General features: G+C 43.4%; 1 protein-coding gene across 1 annotated transcript; it reads right to left on the reverse strand.

Annotated features, from left to right (window-relative positions):
• On the reverse strand, positions 1 to 27825 carry LOC130295001 (prostaglandin D2 receptor-like). Its single transcript, XM_056545170.1, has 2 exons — positions 26823 to 27825; positions 1 to 666 (listed from the first exon to the last, which is right to left on the reverse strand). The coding sequence occupies exons 1-2, from the start codon at positions 27618 to 27620 to the stop codon at positions 445 to 447; spliced, it is 1020 nt and encodes a 339-aa protein (XP_056401145.1). The 5' UTR covers positions 27621 to 27825; the 3' UTR covers positions 1 to 444.
• Between the last annotated feature and the right edge of the window lie 68 nt (positions 27826 to 27893).

The following is a 27893-nucleotide window of genomic DNA, read 5'->3' on the forward strand; positions in this document are numbered from 1 at the left end:
CAGCCTAAGGGTTATGTCGGTCCACCTCATCCATCTCATCCTTCTTTCTTTGGCATATAAAATCTAATATCATCTCACATTCATATATACTATATACAACATGTAAACTTTCTTTATAATTAGAATTCACGTGTTTGCCTATATTTCACAGTTGATCTCCTTTCCATCAATCCATAACTGCTCAATCCTCCTACAACACTTCACCGGATTCCAATACTTGACCAGACGCCACTTCCCGGACACTTGTCCCCGTTGCTTCCCATGTGTCAAGCATGTATCCCGCTTGGCTTGTAAGATTTTGCCACCATTCATCCCTTTTCAGTAGATTCATACATTGTGAATACATTAATAAGTGCAACCTTAGCATGGAAGAGTGTCCACCCCAATCCAATTTCAATGTCCGAAATGTTGGCTACTACAAGAAGTAGTTCCCGGCCCCTGGTATTACAGTTGACTTTTCAAGCTCTCCCCGATCAGTTCGCTCTGGGTGTTGTTTGTAGAGTGCATTCTGCTGCACAGATTGTGGACATGGGTGTGAAATTTGGATGTCCTACAGATGATAAAAATCCATGGATCCACAATAGAGTTTATGGAGAGAAACCTTAAGACCATGAGGTCGGCGTATTCGTTCCTCCCTGTGGTGAAGGCGCTGATGTAGACTCGGAACTGCAGAGTTAAAGATGAAAAGTGATTAATAGGGTGTTTCTCACAATTTTAGGAAACATTTTCTTTAGAAATATATTTATAATGATTAAAATTTTCTAAATAAATTCATAAAATCATTTTAATGGATCTTGGGTCCCTTTAAAGGGGCACTCCACTGCTCAGCGTTTCGGTGCCGGGAGCTCGTGACATCATAGCCCCACCCATCATTATGTCACACCCCGCCGGCTCAATGCAAGTCTATGGGAGGGGGCGTGACGAATGTCACGCCCCCTCCCATAGACTTGCATTGAGGGGGTGGGGCGTGACATAATGAGAGGCTATGACGTCACGAGCTCCCGGCACCGGCTCCAGCATTCGGAACAGTTTGTTTCAAACGCTGAGCAGCAATATAATTTCAGTAATTTATCTTCCATCACATTTTTATGATATTATTTCACCATTTCTTACATTTTTTTTCGCTCAAAGAAAAAACATCTGGACCGGTCTTCCACTGGTCTGTCTGACTAGTTATAGCCCATGTTTCCACCATTCTGGAGGCTGGGACTGACCAAGTGGCTACCCATGTGAGAGCAATAATCGTGACTTCCACATAGGTGACAGAAATACATAAGATAGAAGTAAGATAGAAGACTTGGTAGAAAGGTCAGGTTTGTACTGTAAATGACCCTTTTAGGGGTAAATTCACATGTAGCTGATTTGCTACAGAGATTTCTACAACTGTTCTATTCATCTTGATGGAGTTAGCAGAAGACCATAGACTGATGGCTGATCCCACCCCTTTCAAATGAATAAAACTTCTGCAAGGTGTGAATTCACTCTAAGCGGATCCACAACGTATTTTACGCTGTGGATCCGCCGCTGAAGGACCCTTACAGGGTGCCTCAGATGTGCCTGCTCAGATTGGCAATACGCGCTACGAGCAGACACACTGAGATATGGGAGTTGCCGTGCGGCGTGCGCAGTATACTGGCGCATCGCGGCTGCTGTCGTCCTAGCTCAGGGAGCAGGGGGGGCAGCCGTGATGTGTGCTAGTACACCGCGCATGCGCGGCGACTCGCACATCGTAGCAGTGTGTCTGCTCGTAGCGGCGTATTGCCGCTCCGTTCAGACACCTCTGAAGCACACTGTAGGGGTCCTTCGGTGGCGGATCCGCAGCTCGTCTGAATGTACCCTAAGGGTAGTGTCACAGCGCATCCACAGTGTATTTCACGATGCGGATGCACTGATGACAGTGACAAGAACAAGCTCCCTGCTGCAGCCGTGTAGCCTGGTGGGACAAGCTGTGCCTAACTGGCTTGTCCCCTGACTGTGGAGCTGGTTTAGGGTTAATTATCCCCCCTGCTGTATGGTCTGGCCCTCTCCCCCACCTGTTAATCTGCTTGGCAGCTAGTTGGCATTTCCCTAGAAGTAGCTGTCCTATCAGGGGGCTGCTGAAGTTCTGGGGCTTATGGCTCCCCTCCCCTTTAGTTATAACTGGTCTCCCCCTTCCTGTACCTCACACTGTCCCTAGACCCGGAGATTTGTCCCTCCCTGTTGTCCCTCCATTTGCAAAATGTCCATCCGACAAACACGGGTGGACATTCGGCAAATAGCGGCCACCAGCAAAACATGCCGGCGCTAGGACCAGTCGGAAGTGCACCAGAAAAATCAGGGCATTTCCGAGGCCATATTTGGGAAATTCTGCCGTGTGCACAGTGTAGCAGAATCCAATTGAAAACAATGGGGCTCCGCTGCAACGGAATTTCTTAGAGGAATTGTTTCGCCGGAATTTTGTCATGTGAACGAGGCCTATGAGTCCCAGTGAGAAGGGAGAAACGCTCTGCTAAATCCTCACTATGTCTCTATAGTAAGCTGGGTGGTGTATTAAATAGTACCAGTTGACTGTACCAGTCAACAGCGTTTCCCAACCAGTGTGCCTCCAGCTGTTGCAAAACGACAACTCCCAGCATGCCCGGACAGCCAACGACTGTCCGGACATGCTGGGAGTTGTAGTTTTGCAACTATCCCCCCTCAAGAAATACTTCCAGAAATTAACAACAAAGGGGTCCTGACGTGTTTTCCCGTCAAAATGCAGGGTTCATCAGGGGGACACTAACTGCACAATAACAATGATATTCACCTGTCCAAGCATGTTGGGAGATGTAGTTTTGCAACAGCTGGAGGCACACTTGGTAGAAAACACTGGTATGGACATGGAATGTAGGGAATGTAGATGTCTGTTGGGAGCCTGCACCTTGGCTCCCTTGGCTCCCCCCCAGTGGGCCAGTCCGAGCCCGTCAGCACTGTACTATGTAATTCAAGGATTGCTTCTAGTAGGAAGAAGAATAGACATAGACGTACAGCTGCCAATAAATGTGCAAGAATAAGGCTATTCATCAGGGATGTTGGAACAGGCTCCAATAACCTGTTTTGTTAAGCAAGAATTTTTGATGGTGATATAAATGGCAGGTAAGCGAAAGGTGAAAGATAGTGACACAACAGTGCACACATGAGTGAGGGGCTGGCACTGCCACCGCTGGCCACTCATTGGCAGGGTTAATGAATCTTTGAATATTTATTTAATATTTGCCACTGAGTTTTCCCATGACATTTATATTTAGCTCCTTCTTGTTTGCACTGCATAAACGTTCCTTATATTGACTTGATATATTCACCAAAGCAAATTTTGCACATTTCCTTATATGATTCTTAAAGTGACAGAGGAATAGTCACAGGGTCAGCTCTTTATGTCGGCCATGTTTCGGTGTAGCTTATATGGCATGTTTCCTTAAAGTGTACCTGTCGTCAACAAAAACTTCTTATGTAATGTAGATAATGAGATTATATGTATATTTGTAATATACATTGGTTAAAAAATTTGTATATTTTTGGGTGCAAAAATACTGTGTTTGCAGCTATTGCTTGTGTGTCTCTGTGAGGAGTCCAAATACAGGAAGTAAGGACAGGACAAGCAGGGCTCTGTGCATGCTCCTGGGTTGTCAATCATCTTAATGTGTGAGCCCATAGGATGTCACAGAGCCTCAGTGTACAGAGCCCTGCTTGTCCTCAGTGCACAGAGCCCTGCTTGTCCTCAGTGTACAGAGCCCTGCTTGTCCTCAGTGTACAGAGCCCTTCTTGTCCCCAGTGTACAGAGCCCTGCTTGTCCTCAGAGCACAGAGCCCTGCTTGTCCTCAGTGCACAGAGCCCTGCTTGTCCTCAGTGCACAGAGCCCTGCTTGTCCTCAGTGCACAGAGCCCTGCTTGTCCTCAGTGTACAGAGCCCTGCTTGTCCTCAGTGTACAGAGCCCTGCTTGTCCTCAGTGTACAGAGCCCTTCTTGTCCTCAGTGTACAGAGCCCTGCTTGTCCTCAGTGTACAGAGCCCTGCTGGTCCTCAGTGTACAGAGCCCCGCTTGTCCCCAGTGTACAGAGTCCCGCTTGTCCTCAGTGTACAGAGCCCTGCTTGTCCTCAGTGTACAGAGCCCTGCTTGTCCTCAGTGTACAGAGCCCTGCTTGTCCTAAGTGTACAGGGCCCTGCTTGTCCTCAGTGTACAGAGCCCTGCTTGTCCTCAGTGTATGTGTTTTTGTTGTTACCTGCATCCTTTCTTGGTGAAAAATCCCAAAATGTAATGAAATATTTTAAAATTTTGCATTTACAAAGCCCCCATGGTGCCAGAACATAGGACCTCCCTACATATGACCCCATTTTGGAAACTACACCCCTCACCTAATGTAATAAGGGGTGCAGTGAACATTTACACCCCACTTGCGTTTGACTTTACCTTTTTATAAGGGGGGAAAGGAGAAAAAGCCCCCCAAAATTTGTTAGGCAATTTCTAAGTAAGGAAATACCCCATATGTGGCCCTAAACTGTTGCCGTGAAATACGACAGGGCTCTGAATTGAGAGAGCTCCAAGTGCATTTGAGGCTTAAATTAGGGATTTGCATAGGGACGGACCCGGATGCAAAAATTACACTTGCCACCTATACCAAAATTGCCTTAAGGCAGTGTTCCCCAAACAAGGTGCCTCCAGCAATTGCAAAACAAGAATACCTGGGCAGTCAATGGCTTTCGGGCAATACTGAGAGTTGTTTTTGTTTTGCAACAGCTGGAGGCTCCGTTTTGGAAACAGTGCTGTAGCTTACGTTTTTCATTTTTGATGGGGGGGGGGGTTTGTGTAGAGGTGTGTGTACATGTAGTGTTTTACTTTTTATTTTGTGTAGTGTTTTCAGGGTACATTAATACAGGCGGGGGTTTACAGCGAGTTTCCTGCTGGGAGTTTGAGCTGCAGCGGAAAATTTGCTGCATCTCAAACTTGCAGCGAGAAGCTCACTGTAAACCCGTGTGAATGTACCCACTGAATGACACATTACTGCAATTCCTGGCATGCCCTTTGACTGTCAGTGCATGCTGGGGGTTGTAGTTATGCAACAGCTGGAGGCACACTTTTTCATAGAAAAAATGTGTCTTCAGCTGTTGCATAACTACAACCCCCAGCATGCACAAACTACCAAAGGGCATGCTGGGAGTTGTAGTTGTGCCTTCTGCTGTTGCATAACAACTCCCAGCATGCACTTTTGTGCATGCCGGGAGCTGTTGTTAAGCAACAGCAGGCCAGCCTTACCTCCTGCTGCTGCACATGACGGATCCTCCTGCCTGCAGCCGCTGCTGACCCGGCTCCTGGGGCCCCAATCCCGCCACCGATGGTGGGGATCGAGGGCCCCCACTCAGGTACTAACTCTATGGCAACCGCTCTCGCCCTCCGGAATAGGGTTGAAGCGGGTGCTTTTAGGGACACCCCCAGAAGTCCTGATTCGTCGGCAGGTAACTGCCAGCGAATCAGGATGATCGTGAGGTGCCACCATTGCCTCCTCATTCGTGCTGCTAAAGGGTGATAGGTGCTGCCTTGGACTGCACCTTTCAGCCTTTTTTCAGGGTCACCGTGGACCCGACTAACCTCGAATTGACGCAAATTACTCCTTTAAAGCTGTTCTTTCTTTGGAGCAGCTTCAGGGCACCAACCAGCATATCTGCTAACTACACCCCCTGAAGGTGCACAACCAGAAAAATGACAAAGCCAGTGCAGCCAACATATAAATAGTGCAAAATTAGATGATGATTTTGGTGCAAGTCAATTAACCAAATAAAATAAAAAATAAACACTGTGCATGCGCTTTGCAGGTGCTTGCCAGTGGATAAATTCGCTTTTATGATTTACTATGAAACGCTCGAGCGAAAATATACATTAAAAAAAGACGCCACCCTGTGACTACTAAACTGGGTCCCGGAGGTAAATGATAGTGTCTTAGGGCAGTATAAAATAGGTGACAGGTTCCCTTATAAGGTAGGATCATACGTAACGGATCCGCAGCCACACAGGGACAAACAAGTCACCGTGCACACGCTCAGTGTACTCAGACATCGCGGCCGCTCTGAGATGTCTGTGAGTACACTGCGAGTGCGAGCAGCTACTAGTGTTGAGCGCGAATATTCGAAATGCTAATTTTTACCGTTAATATCGTCATTTCGCAAATATTTATAATATAGTGATATATATTCTTTATGCTGAAATTTCATGTTTTTTTTTTTTGTTTTGCGAATATGTGAATATTCGAGAATATGCAAATATTCGCGAATATCAGCACTTCCAGCCAGGGGACACTGATCCCTCCCTTCTTTTAGGTGAAAGATATAATCGCACATGCTCACTATGTGAATTTCATTACGAATTTTCGCATGAAAAAAAAAAAAAAAAAAACATAGCGAATATGCGAATTTCGCGAATATAGGCCAAATATTCATCCATATAGTCGTGAAATATCGCAAATTGGAATATGGCCTATGCTGCTCATCACTAGCGGCTACTCGCAGGTCACCATAGCAAACCTATTCTGCTCTGGACAGTTCCGGACGTTGACAGAGGTGGCAGCAGAGAGCACTGTAGTCACAGACAGAAAAGAACTGCACAACTTCCTCTGGAGCATAAAGCAGCTGATAAGTACTGGAAGGATTAAGATTTTTATGTAGAAGTAATTTACAAATCTGTATAACTTTCTGGCATCAGTTTGATACGAAGACATTTTTTCCTCCACCAGAGTACCCCTTTAAAACAAAAAATGTGGACTTACCCCCTGCCGCTCCCCCGATCTTCATTTTTCCTTTTCCCATGAAACCTTGCCTGTAAGATTTCTTATGCCAGCTGGTTGTCTCGACAAGAAGCAATCACTTCTATTGGCACCGAGGACAAAAAAAAAAATGCATCCAGCAGATGGCGAACGCAGAAATATTTGTTTGGGGATTTATCTCCATGGCCAATAAGTTTTATGTTGAGAAAAATCTTATTGCAATAACAAACACAATACGGTATTATTTAGTGAGCTCTCCTGTCAGCGTCCCCCTATGGGTTAAAGCAGTGTTTCCCAACCAGGGTGCCTCCAGCTGTTGCAAAACTACAACTCCCAGCATGCCCGGACAGCCGTTGGCTGTCCGGGCATGCTAGGAGTTGTAGTTTTGCAACAGCTGGAGGCACCTTGGTTGCAAAACACTAAGTTAAGGAATGTTTTTATTTTTTATATTTACATATTTTACATTTTTTTTATACATTTCCATTCTGATTTCCAAATTTTCTGCGGCTTTAAACAACACGCCAGGGTGAAGTCACTTTGTGCTTTCCTAACAAGGCGTTTCTGTGGTTAGAATCGCTTTCACAACATATTTACCGTATGTGGACCAAAAATAAATTAAATTACTTTTATGTGGTTTGCATACTTCTCAGCTGCCACCGGGAGTGTTAATAATGTAACACAAAAGGCACTCGCACATTCTCTGGAAATGTTAAAGGGGTATTCCAGGCAAAAACTTTTTTTTATATATCAACTGGCTCCGGAAAGTTAAACAGATTTGTAAATTACTTCTATTAAAAAATCTTAATCCTTCCAATAGTTATTAGCTTCTGAAGTTTTCTGTCTAACTGCTCAATGATGATGTCACGTCCCGGGAGCTGTGCATGATGGGAGAATATCCCCATAGGAACTGCACAGCTCCCGGGACGTGAGTCATCAGAAAGCAGTGAGACAGAATACAGCAACTCAACTTCAGAAGCTAATAACTATTGGAAGGATTAAGATTTTTTAATAGAAGTAATTTACAAATCTGTTTTAACTTTCCGGAGCCAGTTGATATATATATATATAAAAAAAAGTTTTTGCCTGGAGTACCCCTTTAACTTTAGAGAAACACTACAATTTAAAGGGGTACTATGGATGAATAAAAATCTTTTCAAATCAATTGGTGCCTGAAAGTTATACAGATTTGGAAATTACTTCTATTTAAAAATCTTAATCCTTCCAGTACTTATCAGCTGCTGTATGCTCCAGAGGAAGTTGTGTAACTCTTTCCAGTCTGACCACAGTGCTCTCTGCTGCCACCTCTGTCCGTGTCAGGAACTGTCCAGAGTAGGAACAAATCACCTTAGCAAACCTCTCCTGCTCTGGACGGTTCCTGACATGGACAGAGGTGTCAGCAGAGAGAACTACACAACTTCCTCTGTAGCATACAGCAGCTGATAAGTACTGAAAGGATTAAGATTTTTTAATAGAAGTAATTTACAAATCTGTATAACTTTCTGGCACCAGTTGATTTGAAAACATTTGTTTTCCAGCAGAGTACCCCTTTAAGCCTATAAGAAGTTCTTATTGTCCTTCTGGTTCCTCTCTAACAGCGTTGCTTGTCCTCCCTATCAATCCACAATCCCAATATACACTGTAAACATCACTTATAATAAAACACATTAGCAGAATGCAGTAAGCAGATTAGTCTGTGGTCGGGCAATGTGGTATCCAGCAGATCGATAGCGCTGGAAGATGTAACATGGTCATTTCTCATAATGTTCCGGACAATTTACAATAACATTAAGTTACATTATCTGAAGCTTTTATGGTTTTGCCGGCAGATATGCAAATATTCTCAGATCACTTTAAGCTAGTTAACATTCCCTGCAGCTTTTTGTTGCATTTTTACCTAATTATACAAAAAGCTTTTTTGAATCAGTTTTTGGAAGCCTTTTTTTCTGTCCCCTTTTATGGTCAGGCCTAGGGGTCGGGTCATGTTGGGGGTTGTAGTGCTCTATGTATGAAGTGTAATGGTCAGGACATGTTGGGGGTTGTAGTGCTCTATGTATGAAGTGTAATGGTCAGGACATGTTGGAGGTTGTAGTGCTCTATGTATGAAGTGTAATGGTCAGGACATGTTGGGGGTTGTAGTGCTCTATGTATGAAGTATAATGGTCAGGACATGTTGGAGGTTGTAGTGCTCTATGTATGAAGTGTAATGGTCAGGACATGTTGGAGGTTGTAGTGCTCTATGTATGAAGTGTAATGGTCAGGACATGTTGGGGGTTGTAGTGCTCTATGTATGAAGTGTAATGGTCAGGACATGTTGGGGGTTGTAGTGCACTATGTATGAAGTGTAATGGTCAGGACATGTTGGGGGTTGTAGTGCTCTATGTATGAAGTGTAATGGTCAGGACATGTTGGAGGTTGTAGTGCTCTATGTATGAAGTGTAATGGTCAGGACATGTTGGGGGTTGTAGTGCTCTATGTATGAAGTATAATGGTCAGGACATGTTGGGGGTTGTAGTGCTCTATGTATGAAGTGTAATGGTCAGGACATGTTGGAGGTTGTAGTGCTCTATGTATGAAGTGTAATGGTCAGGACATGTTGGGGGTTGTAGTGCTCTATGTATGAAGTATAATGGTCAGGACATGTTGGAGGTTGTAGTGCTCTGTGTGCAGAGTATAATATCATTATAATATGGTCATGTCCAGTGGTTGGATCATGTTGGGTGTTGTAGTGTTCTGTTACACTCCATATATTAAACACTACACCTCCCAACATAACCCAACATTTTTAATAAATCTGCATTTTGGAGTATTTGATGACCGGGCTGTGAAAGTGGATACATCAGCTGCAGATACATTGAGTGATTGGATACATGTTCAGTCTGTTTAGAGTGAGCGGATACATGTTCAGTGTGTTTTAGAATGATCGGATATGTGGTAGGCCTCAGGGGTAGTGTAGTCAGGGTGTTGCTTCAGTATATCAGGGATTAAGGTTAACCCTATTGTTCGTGACACCAGGCTGAGGGCTAGTATGCTGAGGTAATTCTCCGGCCTATCGCCGCCCTTCCCAGTAACAATAGGTGCATGCAAATAATGACTGAAGGTCCACAAGGTAGTTGAACTTGAACAAACTTTACTTAAAGACTTGCGGTACATCCAGTGGACAGTAACAGTCTCATTAATACAGTCTCCATACACTTCAGTGACTGACAGTTGTTGCGGACCTTGACTTTTGATATAAGTCTCTGAATTTAGGGTAATTTGCGAAGATCCGTCCGGATTTAGGGGATAGATAAGGTCCGGTGATCTTGCAGAGTGCTTAGGGCTTGATTACACTCACAGTTTTGTAAAGATCAATCGTCGCCGCAAGGCTCGGGCCTAACTATCTGATGACAGCAGCGCAGATCCTTCCCTGTCAACAGCCCACGAGGAAAGAGAGAGAGTAATAGCCGTCGCTCCCTTATATGGGCAGGGGCAGGGCCGTTTTGGATTGGTCCAAGTCAGCTGTCACTCACCGTTACATAGCCTGATGGCTAAACACCTGACTTCCTCCAAAGGTCCTTGAACTACAAACCATAGAGTCTTTGGAACGCATCACGTGACCCGCAGGTCCTGCGACGCTAACTAGGCAAGTACACCTACTATATAAATATATACATTAAATTGAAATAATTTTATTTACAAAAGGGGTGACAAGGGGCTAGATAAGGATGAGGACCCCACCTACACCTAGGGACTCTGACTTTGGGGACCTCACCACAAGGCAGCGGACGCAATCCGGTGCCGGGACACCACAGATACATGTTCAGTGTGTTTAGAGTGATCGGATACATGTTCAGTGTGTTTATGTGATCGGATACATGTTCAGTGTGTTTAGAGTGATTGGATACATGTTCAGTGTGTTTATGGTGATCGGATACATGTTCAGTGTGTTTAGAGTGATCGGATACACGTTCAGTGTGTTTAGAGTGATCAGATTGGTGACCGGATACATGTTTAGTGTGTTTAGAGTGATCGGATACATGTTCAGTGTGTTTAGAGTGATCGGATACATGTTCAGTGTGTTTAGAGTGATCGGATACACGTTCAGTGTGTTTAGAGTGATCAGATACACGTTCAGTGTGTTTAGAGTGATCGGATACATGTTCAGTGTGTTTATGGTGACCGGATACATGTTCAGTGTGTTTAGAGTGATCAGATACATGTTCAGTGTGTTTAGAGTGATCGGATACACGTTCAGTGTGTTTAGAGTGATCAGATACATGTTCAGTGTGTTTATGGTGACCGGATACATGTTCAGTGTGTTTAGAGTGATCAGATACATGTTCAGTGTGTTTAGAGTGATCGGATACACGTTCAGTGTGTTTAGAGTGATCAGATACATGTTCAGTGTGTTTAGAGTGATCGGATACATGTTCAGTGTGTTTAGAGTGATCGGATACATGTTCAGTGTGTTTAGAGTGATCGGATACATGTTCAGTGTGTTTAGAGTGATTGGATACATGTTCAGTGTGTTTAGAGTGATCAGATACATGTTCAGTGTGTTTAGAGGGATCGGATACATGTTCAGTGTGTTTATGGTGATCGGATACATGTTCAGTGTGTTTAGAGTGATCGGATACATGTTCATTGTGTTTAGAGTGATCAGATACATGTTCAGTGTGTTTAGAGTGATCAGATTGGTGACCGGATACATGTTTAGTGTGTTTAGAGTGATCTGATACATGTTCATTGTGTTTAGAGTGATCGGATACATGTTCAGTGTGTTTAGAGGGATCGGATACATGTTCAGTGTGTTTATGGTGATCGGTTACATGTTCAGTGTGTTTAGAGTGATCGGATACATGTTCAGTGTGTTTATGGTGATCGGATACATGTTCAGTGTGTTTAGAGTGATCAGATACATGTTCAGTGTGTTTAGAGTGATTGGATACACGTTCAATGTGTTTAGAGTGATCGGATACACGTTCAGTGTGTTTAGAGCGATTAGATACACGTTCAGTGTGTTTAGAGCGATTGGATACATGTTCAGTGTGTTTAGAGTGATTGGATACACGTTCAGTGTGTTTAGAGTGATTGGATACACGTTCAGTGTGTTTAGAGTTATTGGATACACGTTCAGTGTGTTTAGAGTGATTGGATACATGTTCAGTGTGTTTAGACTGATCGGATACACGTTCAGTGTGTTTAGAGTGATTGGATACATGTTCAGTGTGTTTAGAGTGATTGGATACATGTTCAGTGTGTTTAGAGTGATCGGATACACGTTCAGTGTGTTTAGAGTCATAGGATACATGTTCAGTGTGTTTATGGTGATCGGATACATGTTCAGTGTGTTTAGAGTGATTGGATACACGTTCAGTGTGTTTAGAGTGATTGGATACATGTTCAGTGTGTTTAGACTGATCGGATACATGTTCAGTGTGTTTAGAGTGATTGGATACATGTTCAGTGTGTTTAGAGTGATTGGATACATGTTCAGTGTGTTTAGAGTCATAGGATACATGTTCAGTGTGTTTATGGTGACCGGATACATGTTCAGTGTGTTTAGAATGATCGGATACATGTTCAGTGTGTTTACGGTCCCCAGTAGGAGGGCTCTCACAATCAGATTTCTTATCCCTATCCTTTGGAAAGGGAATAAGATGTCTAGGGGCGGAGCTCCCCTTTAAATGCAGAGGAAGGGTACGGCGTCAGGCATCAGCTTGTGCGTGTGGGGAGAGGGGATCAGTTGGAGGGGGATCAGTGCGCTGATGCAGCACCTCACCAGGGGCACAAGAGGCAATAGTTACACCTCTGCTTATAATAAAACACATTAGCGGAATGGAATAGTAAGGAGATTAGTCTGTGGTCGGGCAATGTGGTATCCAGCAGATCATTAGTACTGAAAGCTGAGAATTGGTCACTTTTCATAATGTTCCGGACAATTTACAATACATTAAATTACATTATCTCAAGCTTTTATGGTTTTCTGATTTGCTGGCAGATATGCAAATGTTCTCAGGACACTTTAAGCTAGTTATAGGGTTACTCCACTGCCCCAGCATTCTGAACATTTAGTTCTGAAAGCTGGCTGTGGGGTCGTGATGTCACGGCCATGCCCCCTCAATGCAAGTCTATGGGACTTGCATTGAGGGGGCGTGGTGTGACATCACAAGGGGGCGTGGTCGTGATGTCACGACCCTGCAGCCCGCACCCAGCTTTCGGAACTAAATGTTCTGAACGCTCGGGCAGTGGAGTACCCCTTTAACATTCCCTGCAGTGTTTGGGCTGTCAGTATGATAGCCGGGCTTGGCTGTAAGTACCAGGAGTGGAGAAAGCTCTGGGTAGTTTAACCCTTTACATACCGCGGGCAGATACCATCTTCGGGCCGGCTGCCCAGCCGTGCCAGTCTGCAGGAGCGAGGTCCGTCACAGGATTGTACCATCATTCCCCGGGGGTTTTCATCTGATTAAGATTTTTTTAATAGAAGTACTTTACAAATCTGTTTAACTTTCTGGAGCCAGTTGATATATAAAAAAAAAGTTTTTTCCTGGATAACCCCTTTAAAATTACTGTTGGGAAAAGGCGCCTTCCAATAAGAGAGACCTGGAGCAATTTGTAAAGGAAGAGTCCAACATTCCGGCTGAGAGGTGTAAGAAGCTTATTGATGGTTATAGGAAGCAACTGATCAGTTTTTTTTTTCCAAAGGATGCAACCAAATATTAAGTTAAGGGTGCCAATAATTTTGTCCAGACCATTTTTGAAGTTTGGTGACATTATGTCCAATTTGCTTTTTTTCCTTCCTTTTTTTTGTTTAGGTCCAATACACACAAAGGGAATAAACATGTGTTACTGCAATCCTTTTCTGTGAGAAATACTTCATTTTCTAAAAATATTTCAGGGGTGCCAACATTTACAGCCATGACTGTATTTATATATATGAACAACACTGTATGAAAGCAATAATATGTATATAACCAATTGGAGCAATTGGATCAAGTAAGAGCCAACAAGCACAGAGGACCAACATTCAATAGAACATAATTCTCTATGAGCAAAATATGCTAATTTCACTAAATTAACTTATTAGAAAACAAATCAGTATTGCACACTAATATAGTACCAACACCCAATAGTGCTAATCCCACAGGGCTATGTTCAGCCTTTATAGGCTCCCAACTGGGACATTAGAGACTAATGTTACACTGTACAGTTCTATTAAAGGGGTTGTCCGGTGCTTAGACATCTTATCCCCCCGTGTTCGATCCGGGTCTGATTACGGGCAACTACAGGGCCGGCGGCGTGTGACGTCACGCTCCACCCCTCAATGCAAGCCTACAAAAGGGGGCGTGATAGCTATATATATATATATATATATATATATATGTATATCTATCTATCGTAAAGCATTTCTATCATTAAAGGGGTACTCTGCCCCTACACATCTTATCCCCTATCCTCTTGTGGTGTCCCACTACAGGTACATAGTCCTGTATTACCTGTGGGCCCTCTCAGGTTGAGTCCCTCAGTGACTCCTTGTGTTATATTGCTAATTTATTAAATGTAGTGTATGTTGCTTTAAGACCATGAATAGGATTCTAATGTATAGATAGTATATAGGACCTTTGGAGGACTCCAGGACCTGTGAGTAAGCCTGATCTCAAGTTATGTTAGGCTTGTTTCACAATAGCAAATTATTTCGTTTAGCAAGTTCCGGCGCTAGTTCCATCCTAAAATCAGCTGTCACCGGCAGTAACCAAATCCTATACGTCCGTTAGAAAATCCCATTATAGTCTATGGGATTTTTCTAATATCCGTTTTAATATATTATAGTTCGTTATTGATAACGGACGTTATTTTGTGATGGAAGATAGTACGGAGGAAAATAGTTCATGAACTAACTAACGTCCGTTATCAATAACGGACTATAATGGATTAAAACGGGGATTTTCTAACGGACGTATAGGATTTGGTTACTGCCGGTGACAGCTGATTTTAGGACAGAACTAGCGCCGGAACTTGCTAAACGGAATAATTTGCTAGTGTGAAAGAAGCCTTATACTGTTATATGATTTGTTGCAATATGTAATCCCAGAGATCACCAGGTTTAACCTATGACCCACAGCTTGACCAATGGGCTATAGTCCAGCCTCCGCACTATATAAGGGGCAGCCATCTTTAATTCACTCTTTTCTTTGAGTTCTGTGCTCATAGCTACAATATCTAAGCCTTTGCGGAAGCATCTACCAGAGAATCTCAGGACAGTGATCAGCATCTGGAGGCCACAAAGCTACAACTCTCCAGTAAGTCTACAAGTCTATGTCGGCTGTCACTAAACTAGTCAAGTCCTTCACATAGTCAAGTGCAGTCTAATAACGGTCCAGTCTAATTACAAGTATTGGTCCAGCGAGCTGCGAGGTTCTCTGGGTCCTGGTCACCTCTCTGTCTTCTACTCAGTAAAGCCTCCGTTTACCTGCAACTGGTTGTGGACTCTTTATTCACTACTAGCCCGTGGGATAACGGAGGATCCGGGCGTGTGGTGTTCTGGAACCCGAAAACCACACTGGCGTCACGAATAGTGTTGAGCGGCATAGGCCATATTCGAATTCGCGAATATTCGCGAATATATGGACGAATATTCGTCATATATTCGCGAATATTCGCATATTCGTTATAGTCTCGTTTTATTTTCGCATATACGAAAATTCGCGTATGCGAAAATTTGCATATGTGAAAATTAGCATATACAAAATTTGCATACGCGAAAATTTTCGCACGGCAGTCTCACACAGTAGTATTACAGCCTTCTTTACACCACACAAGCTGGAAGCAGAGAGGGATGATCACTGTGATGTGTACTGTGAAGAAAAAAAAAAAAAAAGAATATTCGTAATTACGAATATATAGCGCTATATTCGCGAAATTCGCGAATTCGCGAATATGCGATATTCGCGAATAATATTTGAATTGCGAATATTCGCGAGCAACACTAGTCACGAACACATAGGGGTTAATACCATCCGACCCCCGGGGTTAATAACATCTGATCCCACCACTCACACCGCAACACCCGTGGGCCCTGCCACTACTCACTATAGTGGCACACCAGACTTTGGATAGGGGATAATATGTCTAGGGACGGGGTACTCCTTTAACAATTAAAATGCTAGACAGGAGATTTAGTAATGCCATCTAAATAGCGTGCAATGTCCCGATTATTACATCCATGTGTTTCTTATTACCCTCGATGTCTTGAATTTTCATAGGAAAAGTCCCACGCTGCATATGATGCCATAAAGGGTGTGATGAGAGCGGCCGAGCGTACGCAGCACATAGAAAAGGATAAAGCCTCAAATCTTGTCTAACTGGATTTGGTGTCTGGAATTGTGACACTTTGATATATTAATATCATTACTGCATCGCAGGTGTAAAAGGGGGTTCCCCCACTAAAAACAGGATAGGTGATATATGTTTATTTGCCGGGGTCTGACCACAGGGACCCCCACCAGTCATGACAACAGTGGTCAACAAGTCCCTTGTGTGAATGAAATCTTAGTGTTGCTCTATGACTGCCGCTCTGTTCACTGTCTGTGGTAGTGTTTCACAACCAGAGTGCCTCCAGCTGTTGCAAACTACAACTTCCAGCATGCTTGGACAGCCAAAAGCCGAGCATACACTATAATCCGCACCATACTGCAAAAGTCAGCCATCTATAACGCAGTGTCTCCCACGAAGGGTACCTCAAGCTGTTTCAAAACTACAACTCCCAGCATGCCTGCACAGCCAAAGGCAGAGCATACACTAAAATCCGAGCATACACTATAATCCGCACCGTACTGCAAAAGTCAGCAATCTATAAAGCAGTGTTTCTCAATCTGGGTGCCTCCAGCTGTTGCAAAACTACAACTCCCAGCATGCCCGGACAGCCAAAGGCAGAGCATACACTAAAATCCGAGCATACACTATAATCCGTACTGTACTGCAAAAGTCAGCAATCTATAAAGCAGTGTTTCTCAAACAGGGTGCCTCCAGCTGTTGCAAAACTACAACTCCCAGCATGCCCGGACAGCCAAAGGCAGAGCATACACTAAAATCCGAGCATACACTATAATCCGTACTGTACTGCAAAAGTCAGCAATCTATAAAGCAGTGTTTCTCAACCAGGGTGCCTCCAGCTGTTGCAAAACTACAACTCCCAGCATGCCCGGACAGCCATTGGCTGTCCGGGCATGCTGGGAGTTGTAGTTTTGCAACAGCTAGAGACACCCTGGTTGGGAAACACTGGTTCATGGGACTAATAGATATATTTATGCACTCAATATTATTTGGGGCCCTTGCGCTCAGACCGCCAGCGATCACATATTTATCATCTATCCTATGGAAATGTTTGCAATGGAGCAAAATAAGTAAAAAATAAAAAAAAACTGGAATACTTGGAAAAATAAGTAAAGTATAAAGATGGTTCCCCCTAACTTTAGTGGAGTCCAAATACACAAAGCTTTGCTTAGGAGCACCCAGCTCTTCCAAACATTACATGTACAAGTCACTGATTTTAACTTTTAACTGTGCAATGCTTCATTCCTCCTGTGGTGGCGCTGCAGGGAAATTGAACACTAATGATGATCGATGTGATCAGCCGATCAACAGTTACTCATTCTGTATTAAAAAAAAAACGGCGCTGTCCAAAGCTAAACAAAATCCCCTTATAATACCTCGTACTGAAATATTAAAACCAGACAAAGCCTTCTTCAAATTGTAGATCTCCACGATCATCTTGTATTCCCTACAGCGCCCCTGGAGGGAAATGAGAACATTACAAGTCCCATCGGTTAATTTTATTACAGGGATTATACGGATTTCAAGATGCTATTTTGAATGCTCTACTACCTTATTATTGGACAGCTCCTGGGATCTGTATGTGGGTATATATATATATATATATATATATATATATATATATATACCGCAGAGTAGGATGTTCTTGCTTGGCCAAAAGAGAGATTCTAATCATTGACACCCAAGTGCTGAGGTTCAACGATAAGATCAGAACTTTCATTTTCCTATCACATAATTTTGGAGTGTGGGTTTACTTACAGTAAGTACATTAAGATATACCGCACACTAACTGTATGATACACCGCACACTAACTGTATGATACACCGCACTAACTGTATGATACACCACACTAACTGTATGATACACCGCACTAACTGTATGATACACAGCACTAACTGTATGATACACCGCACTAACTGTATGATACACCACACTAACTGTATAATACACTGCACTAACTGTATGATACACCGCACTAACTGTATAATACACCGCACTAACTGTATAATACACAGCACTAACTGTATAATACACCGCACTAACTGTATGATACACCGCACTAACTGTATGATACACTGCACTAACTGTATGATACACTGCACTAACTGTATGATACACAGCACTAACTGTATAATACACAGCACTAACTGTATGATACACAGCACTAACTGTATGATACACCGCACTAACTGTATGATACACCGCACTAACTGTATAATACACTGCACTAACTGTATGATACACCACACTAACTGTATAATACACAGCACTAACTGTATGATACACCGCACTAACTGTATAATACACCGCACTAACTGTATGATACACCGCACTAACTGTATGATACACTGCACTAACTGTATGATACACTGCACTAACTGTATGATACACAGCACTAACTGTATAATACACAGCACTAACTGTATGATACACAGCACTAACTGTATGATACACTGTACTAACTGTATAATACACCGCACTAACTGTATAATACACTGCACTAACTGTATAATACACAGCACTAACTGTATAATACACCGCACTAACTGTATAATACACAGCACTAACTGTATAATACACTGCACTAACTGTATGATACACTGTACTAACTGTATAATACACCGCACTAACTGTATGATACACCGCACTAACTGTATAATGCACCGTACTAACTGTATGATACACCGTACTAACTGTATGATACACCACACTAACTGTATGATACACTGCACTAACTGTATGATACACTGCACTAACTGTATAGTACACAGCACTAACTGTATGATACACTGTACTAACTGTATGATACACAGCACTAGCTGTATGATACACCGCACTAACTGTATGATACACTGCACTAACTGTATAATACACCGTACTAACTGTATAATGCACCACACTAACTGTATAATGCACCGCACTAACTGTATGATACACCGCACTAACTGTATGATACACCGCACTAACTGTATGATACACCACACTAACTGTATGATACACCACACTAACTGTATAATACACTGTACTAACTGTATAATACACCACACTAACTGTATAATACACAGCACTAACTGTATGATACACTGCACTAACTGTATGATACACAGCACTAACTGTATGATACACCGCACTAACTGTATAATACACAGCACTAACTGTATGATACACAGCACTAACTGTATGATACACAGCACTAACTGTATAATACACAGCACTAACTGTATAATACACTGCACTAACTGTATGATACACCACACTAACTGTATGATACACTGCACTAACTGTATGATACACTGCACTAACTGTATGATACACAGCACTAACTGTATAATACACAGCACTAACTGTATGATACACCACACTAACTGTATAATACACCGCACTAACTGTATGATACACTGCACTAACTGTATGATACACAGCACTAACTGTATGATACACCGCACTAACTGTATAATACACAGCACTAACTGTATGATACACAGCACTAACTGTATGATACACTGTACTAACTGTATAATACACCGCACTAACTGTATAATACACTGCACTAACTGTATAATACACAGCACTAACTGTATGATACACCGCACTAACTGTATAATACACAGCACTAACTCTATAATACACTGCACTAACTGTATGATACACCGCACTAACTGTATAATACACTGCACTAACTGTATGATACACTGCACTAACTGTATGATACACTGCACTAACTGTATGATACACCACACTAACTGTATGATACACCGCACTAACTGTATGATACACAGCACTAACTGTATAATGCACCACACTAACTGTATAATGCACCGCACTAACTGTATAATACACTGCACTAACTGTATAATGCACCACACTAACTGTATAATGCACCGCACTAACTGTATGATACACCACACTAACTGTATGATACACCACACTAACTGTATGATACACCGCACTAACTGTATGATACACCGCACTAACTGTATAATACACCGCACTAACTGTATGATACACAGCACTAACTGTATGATACACCGCACTAACTGTATAATACACTGTACTAACTGTATGATACACTGCACTAACTGTGATATACACCGCACATTTCATCTGCGGCATGGCTAGGTTCTATAAAGATGTTATCCCCGTCTTTAAAAAACACATTCATACATATAGTACCTGGCTTGATGCCCTGCACAGTAATAGTGCCTCCTTTTTGGGACCCACATAGAGTGGTTAGGTAATGATTTGGGCAAGGGGTGTAGGTAGGTCCCCTCAAAAAGGTCCGTAGGTCCTATAACATTTGCTAGGCAGGTTACCCCACCACAAATTAGTAGTTTTTTCCCCATTAAGTAACCATAGCCCCCCTTTTAACTAAGTAAATACCCCCCTCCCCCCTAGGTAGGTCCTCCTCCAAGTAGGTAAGGCTCCCTCACCATTAATAATGACCTCTTTGCACATACATAAAGAATAACAATGACCTCTCCCCATTTCATTGTCAAGCAGCAGTGTCTTATTCCTCCTGCTTAGGTTGCATGCACACCACGTTTTTGCTATACAGTTCCCTATACGGTTTCAAGTTAAAAACCATACGGAACCATATAGCAAACCATATACATTGACTTAACATTGTAAACCTTATGTCAAACGCATCATCTGGTTTAGTCCGTTTTGCGTCTTATACGGTATTGTCTGTTTTTTTTTTACCCGTACACAAAACCGTAGCCTACCACGCTTTTTAGTCCTGGTGAAAAACTGTATTAAACCGTATACGTATTTTTTTTTAACATGGGAGTCAATGGGAACCGTACAGAACCGTATGTGCGTACGGTTCCATTCGGTTTGCACCATACGGTTTTTTACTTTGCACAGTTTTTTTCTTGGCATTTCAATCAAACAAGTGAAACTTTATTCATAATGGAGTGAAAAGTGAAAAACGTATATGGTTTTTTCTTAAAAATCAGATGCAACCGGACATCATTTTTCAAACCGTATATGGTTTTTAACTGTATACGGGTTGAAATTCGTACACACGTTTTGATACAGTTTAATCAGGTTTTGAGGAATCTGTTTTTTATCTAAACCTGATACGGGAAACTGTATTGCAAAATCGTGGTGTGAATTTAGCCTTACTGATTTATCAGGCCACCAGCGCCAGAACAGAGAAGTGAGCTGCTCCAGGCCTCTTGTAGACAGCAGGCAGAAAGCAATCTGTGGATTACTAGAGGAAGTGGTGGGGCAGGGAGGCAATGGCTGTCTGCTCTGTCATAGTTTTCAACTGAATGTGCATCATAAACACACACATACATAGGGCTGGGCGGTATATATACCGGTTCATACCGAATACTGAAATTTTTGTGCTGCACGATATGAATTTTTCCCATACCGCAATACTGGTTGTGCCCCTCCCTCTTGGGAATGAATGAATTTTCAGCCCAGCGCTGCGCTGTCCCCACATCGGGGAATTAATCATATGTGACCCACCAGCACTGTTCTGCCCCCCCCCCCACCACCACCAAATCATGTTACCCGCCAGCGCTGTTCTGCTCCCCCCCCCCACCAAATCATGTTACCCGCCAGCGCTGTTCTGCTCCACCCCCCCCACCAAATCATGTTACCCGCCAGCGCAGTTCTGCTCTGCTCCCCCCCCCACCAAATCATGTTACCCGCCAGCGCTGTTCTGCTCCCCCCCCACCAAATCATGTTATCCGCCAGCGCTGTTCTGCTCCCCCACCAAATCATGTTATCCGCCAGCGCTGTTCTGCTCCCCCCCACCAAATCATGTTATCCGCCAGCGCTGTTCTGCTCCCCCCCACCAAATCATGTTATCCGCCAGCGCTGTTCTGCTCCCCCCACCAAATCATGTTACCCGCCAGCGCTGTTCTGCTCCCCCCCCCCACCAAATCATGTTACCTGCCAGTGCTGTTCTGCCCCCCCCCCCCCCAATTAATTATAAGCCCAGCGGGGTACTACTCACATATGTCACCCCCAAGCACTGCCCTCCTCCTTTGTTGCGGGCCGCCGGCGCTGGAACACTATACTGTATGCCAGTGGTCTCCAACCTGCGGACCTTCAGATGTTGCAAAACTACAACTCCCAGCATGCCCGGACAGCCGTTGGCTGTCCGGGCATGCTGGGAGTTGTAGTTTTGCAACAGCTGGAGGTCCGCAGGTTTGAGACCACTGCTGTACACTGTATCCCTATGCCCGGGTTATAAAAGATAAACAAAATAAACTTTAACTTACCTACGTCGGCCTCACGCTGTTCCTGGGGACTGGAACGTCGGAGAGCCGTAAGCCTATCACCGGCCACAGCGATGTTCCGCCCCGGCTGAGCCCGCTGTCCTGTAAGAAGCCGGCTTCTTACATGACAGTGCATTTAACCTATCACTGGCCAAGGTGGAACATCACTGCGGCCGGTGATAGCCTGATGGCTCTCCGACGTTCCAGTCCCCAGGAACAGCGTGAGGCCGACGTAGGTAAGTTAAAGTTTATTTTATCTTTTGTAGCCCGGGCATAGGGCCGACGTAAGTAAGTTAATTAATTCGGGGGGAGCAGAACAGTGCTGGCAGGTAACATGATTTGGGGCAGCGCTCGTGGGTCACATGATTTGGGGGGGGGGGGTGAAAGAAATACCATTATATATCGAGGAACCGGCATAAGTTACAAAAATACCGTGATACACATATTTGGTGATACCGCCCAGCTCTACTCATACAGTTGAAAACTGCGCTTGCTTGCCTGGAAATCTGGGGCAATTACCCTGGATTGCGAAGTGCTAGCAGCCACCCACTGGTTTGGTAGGGGGTCATCCTGGCTTTGGTGCTGTACATATATAATCCAAACGAGACAGCCAAAAACAGTGGAAGGGTATCTCTACAAAGAGCGTCTCCTTCCTTGTCATTATGGAAGACCAAGGAAGTCCTTGTATAACATGAACAGCCCCAATAATTCTATGACCCATCATTCCTCCTGTGGTGGTGCTGCTGGTAGCCCCCCCCCCCCCCCCATCAAAAGCTCTAGAACAATACCCCGACTCCTTAAGGGATAAAAAACTTAAATCAGAATACCCCTATAAGATTGCAAAAAATATAGACCTGAATCACAAGATCAGAACTTTCTTTTCCTCTCTATCACGTCATCTTTGTGGTCGAGTTTACTTGTTATTACTTTCCGGTACTGTAACCATTTTTATATTATACACCGCATTAACTGATGGTGCTGCACGGCAGATAACACATGATGGTGCCCCACCTCTGCAATGTGCTGTAATCCCCCCCCCTCACTCCTTCCTTCCACTCATAAAACAACCCTTGTAGGCAGCATGCTTAAAGGGGTACTCCGGCCCTGAGACATCTTATCCCCTATCCAAAGGATAGGGGATAAGATGTCTAACCGCGGGGGTCCCGCCGCTGGGGACCCCCGCAATCTTGTGTTCGCCACCCACCTGTTTGTGATGTAACCCCCCGCTATGCAAGTCTATGCAGACACTGCTGTGCTTACAAATGCTTATTTCTGGGCTGCTTCTAGTGATGCCATTAGAGCCTACTATTGAAACCCAATCAGGTCTATCACTCCTCACCTGAGTATCACTTACTATACAGACACTGCTGTGCTGCCAAATGCTTATTTCTGGGCTGCTTCTAGTGATGCCATTAGAGCCTTCTATTGAAACCCAGTCAGGTCTCTCACTCATCACCTGAGTATCACTTACTATACAGACACTGCTGTGCTGCCAAATGCTTATTTCTGGGCTGCTTCTAGTGATGCCATTAGAGCCTACTATTGAAATCCAGTCAGGTCTCTCACCTGAGTATCACTTACTATACAGACACTGCTGTGCTGCCAAATGCTTAATTCTGGGCTGCTTCTAGTTATGTCATTAGAGCCTACTATTGAAACCCAGTCAGGTCTCTCACTCATCACCTGAGTATCAGTTACTATACAGACACTGCTGTGCTGCCAAATGCTTATTTCTGGGCTGCTTCTAGTGATGCCATTAGAGCCTACTATTGAAATCCAGTCAGGTTTGACCCTGCTCTTCCTTGGAATTCGCCTTACTTTTTGGATTGTCACGGAACCATTTATTTCCTGATTTGACTCTTGGCCTAAGCTCTGTATCTGACTCTTCCTCTATCCTGCTTCTGGATGGCTGCACTCAATTGATATACTGGTTCTGACCCACAGCCTTGTCTGACTACTCTCTAGTTCCATCATCGCTACTGCGACTGCAACCTGGGAACCCAGCTGATTTAGTCCAAATTTCCTTCTGGGGGCCCCGAAGGAGGAGCCCTTAGGATCTGCACTTCTGCCAGGTAGCTTTGTAGCCACGAGGTTTGAGTTACGTCAGTCTAATATGCTGAGATACAGACCTTATCTGATGCCAAACAAGGCGATTATTTTCCATGTACCCCAGGGCTGAATAAGCCATAGAGCAGTGGTCTTCAACCTGCGGACCTCCAGATGTTGCAAAACTACAACTCCCAGCATGCCCGGACAGCCGTTGGCTGTCCGGGCATGCTGGGAGTTGTAGTTTTGCAACATCTGGAGGTCCGCAGGTTGAAGACCACTGCCATAGAGGATACTAGTTATGTATTGCCTCATATAAATTTATAGTACCTAAGTGTGGCCCCTGAGATCAGCACAGGGGGCCTATGTTACAACGGCAGCTTCTCATTACGTCTGAGCTGTAATACTAGACACAGCCAGTAACAGGAGTGGCGCTGTGTGTGTGGAAAAAGCAGACCGTTTTCTTAGTTAATCCTGCAGATTCTCTCCCCCCTTGTGATTACAATCTGTAGATTTGATCTAATAGAATTTATTATTACAAGCTCTTTTGTTGCCACATAGTTTTGTTATATTTCCCAAGGCAATGGAAATGAACAGGTGTTACATTCATGAGCAGATGAAAAGCGCAGGATCAGCACATTAGGAAGATTATACTGAAAAAATTCTAAAAAAAATTCTACATATCGGGTTCTCTAACCCTGAGGGGATTGAGATACTATTCACATACTATAGTCCATGTGACGGCCGGGGGAAGTGTGTAGAAACATAGAAGGTGTCAGCAGATAAGAACCATTCAGTCCATCTAGTCTGCCCAATATTCTGAATAATGTTGATAGTCCCTGGCCCTATCTTATATGAAGGATAGCCTTATGTCTATCTCTATCTTATATAAGGGTAGTCTTATGCCTATCCCTATCTTATATGAAGGATATCCTTATTCCTATCCCTATCTTATATGAAGGATATCCTTATTCCTATCCCTATCTTATATGAAGGATAGCCTTATACCTATCCCTATCTTATATGAAGGATATCATTATTCCTATCCCTATCCTATATGAAGGATAGCCTTATACCTATCCCTATCTTATATGAAGGATAGCCTTATACCTATCCCTATCCTATATGAAGGATAGCCTTATGCCTATCCCTATCTTATATGAAGGATAGCCTTATGCCTATCCCTATCTTATATGAAGGATAGCCTTATGTCTATCCCTATGTTATATGAAGGATAGCCTTAAGCCTATTCCTAGCTTATATGAAGGGAATCCTTATGTCTATCCCTATTTTATATGAAGGATAGCCTTATGTCTATCCCTATCTTATATGAACGGAAGCCTTATGTCTATCCCTATCTTATATGAAGGATATTCTTATGCCTATCCATATCTTATATGAAGGATAGCCTTATGTCTATCCCTATCTTATATGAAGGATATTCTTATGCCTATTCCTATCTTATATGAAGAGAAGCCTTATGTCTATCCCTATCTTATATGAAGGATAGCCTTATACCTATCTCTATCTTATATGAAGGATAGTCTTATACCTATCTCTATCTTATATGAATGATAGTCTTATACCTATCCCTATCTTATATGAAGGATAGCCTTATGCCTATCCCTATCTTATATGAAGGGAAGCCTTATGTCTATCCCTATCTTATATGAAGGATAGACTTATGCCTATCCCTATCTTATATGAAGGATAGCCTTATGTATTTCCCTATCTCATATGAAGGATAGCCTTATGTCTATCCCTAACTTATATAAAGGATAGCCTTATGTCTATCCCTATCTTATATGAAGGATAGTCTTATGCCTATCCCTATCTTATATGAAGGGAAGCCTTATGTCTATCCCTACCTTATATGAAGGATAGTCTTATGCCTATCCCTATCTTATATGAAGGATAGCCTTATGTCTATCCCTATCTCATATGAAGGATAGACTTATGTCTATCCCTATGTTATATAAAGAATAGCCTTATGTCTATCCCATGCATGCTTAAACTCATTCACTGTATTTGCAGATACCACTTATGTAGGAAGGCTATTCCACACATCCACTACCTAAAAATGTGTCTCATGTCTCTGGTTCAGAAATGCATCCTTGGTGATGTTTGAGGTTTTGGGATTTTCTTTAAAGGTTGTTTTGGTGGGGCTTTAAACTGGAAGCATAGGATATGTAGTTGGTTCCCATGTAAATATAATCTATGGGTAGTAGTTATGGGTAAATTGCATTCAGTGGTTCTCCTAGACTAGTGGTCTCCAAACCGCGCACCTCCAGCGGTTGCAAAACTACAACTCCCAGCATGAAAACATTTGAAAACCTAACCTGCACCCCAGGCCAAGAAGCCACGTTAATGTAACAATTCATATTTTAAAGTATAACTGTAGCAGAAACTTGCACAACAATTTGCACATATATATATTTTTGACAGCAGTGAATACGTACAGTTAAAGGAAGGGAGCAAACGGAAAAGATGATGGTCATGACCGCCAGGAGGATGAGGTGATCCAGCGCCTCCATGCCGGACTGCTGGACAAAGTCTACCTTGTGCCTAACTTTAATAGAATCCCTCTGGTTCTGAAACTGGTACATCTGGTAAAGGCGCCTCATGGTACCCACGTTGCAGACAATGATGGCTACCACCAATATTCCCAGAACCGTACCATACAGTAAAGAATAAGCGAGTACCTTGGGCTCTGAGCCATCCACAGTCATTTGTAAAAAGCACCAGGTCCCTGGACAATACTGTACAAATCTTCCAATGCCGAAAAATGGCATCGAACAGAAGAGCCCACTGAAAATGTATACGACCACCGGGACCAGCAGGGCAAATTTTTTGGTAATGTGCATATGGTAAAAGAATGGATTTGCCAAAGCAATCCAACAATCCAGAGCCATAGCCAGAAGAATAAGCATCGGGGCCAAGCCGAAGAAGATCATAAAGAAGCTGAAGGCGTTACAGAGGGTCCGGTCTGCAGCCATCGCCACCAACGTTTGGTTTTTGGAGTAAGCCGCAGACACCATGGGGCTCACCAAACATTTTCCCATGAAGTTGGTCACGGTCAGACCTGTCACCAAGATGTAGAACACAGAGGTCTTCTTCCTTGAGCGTAACTTGTGTTGCCATAAGATGAAGATGGCGATGATGTTTCCTAGTAGACCGGCGGAGAACAGCAAGGAGCTGGGAATCACCGAATAGTCCCCTTGGATGGCATGGTTGTTAGAACATGGATAAAGCTCCATATGAATACTCGGTAGGAGGCGAAAACTTGTTCAGAAGCCAGAATAAGGCAGAAGCCAACGTCCGTAAGATGTGAACTACACATCTGTCTGCTTTTCTTTAAGTGTGGTTCAGCTCTCAGGATATCTAGAAGAGGTGGGGAGTCGCAATTGATATGTAAAGTAATGAAGGCATGAGCGAGGCGGATCCTATTCTGCCGTCACTGGAGTCCACCCAAGTGAGTTTACAAAGAGGAAGTGTTGTAAATCCAGCCCGACGTGTTTCATTGAGCACTC

The sequence above is a fragment of the Hyla sarda genome, chromosome 11, assembly GCF_029499605.1.
Source record: "Hyla sarda isolate aHylSar1 chromosome 11, aHylSar1.hap1, whole genome shotgun sequence".
NCBI classification, from domain to species: Eukaryota; Metazoa; Chordata; class Amphibia; order Anura; family Hylidae; genus Hyla; species Hyla sarda.

Coding starts and splice junctions, on each gene's coding strand:
- LOC130295001 (XM_056545170.1), bottom strand. CDS start 27,620: ATGGAGCTTTATCCATGTTCTAACAACCATGCCATCCAAGGGGACTAT. Junction 667..26,822: donor TTTGCTCCCTTCCTTTAACT/GTACGTATTCAC, acceptor TTAACTCTGCAG/TTCCGAGTCTACATCAGCGC.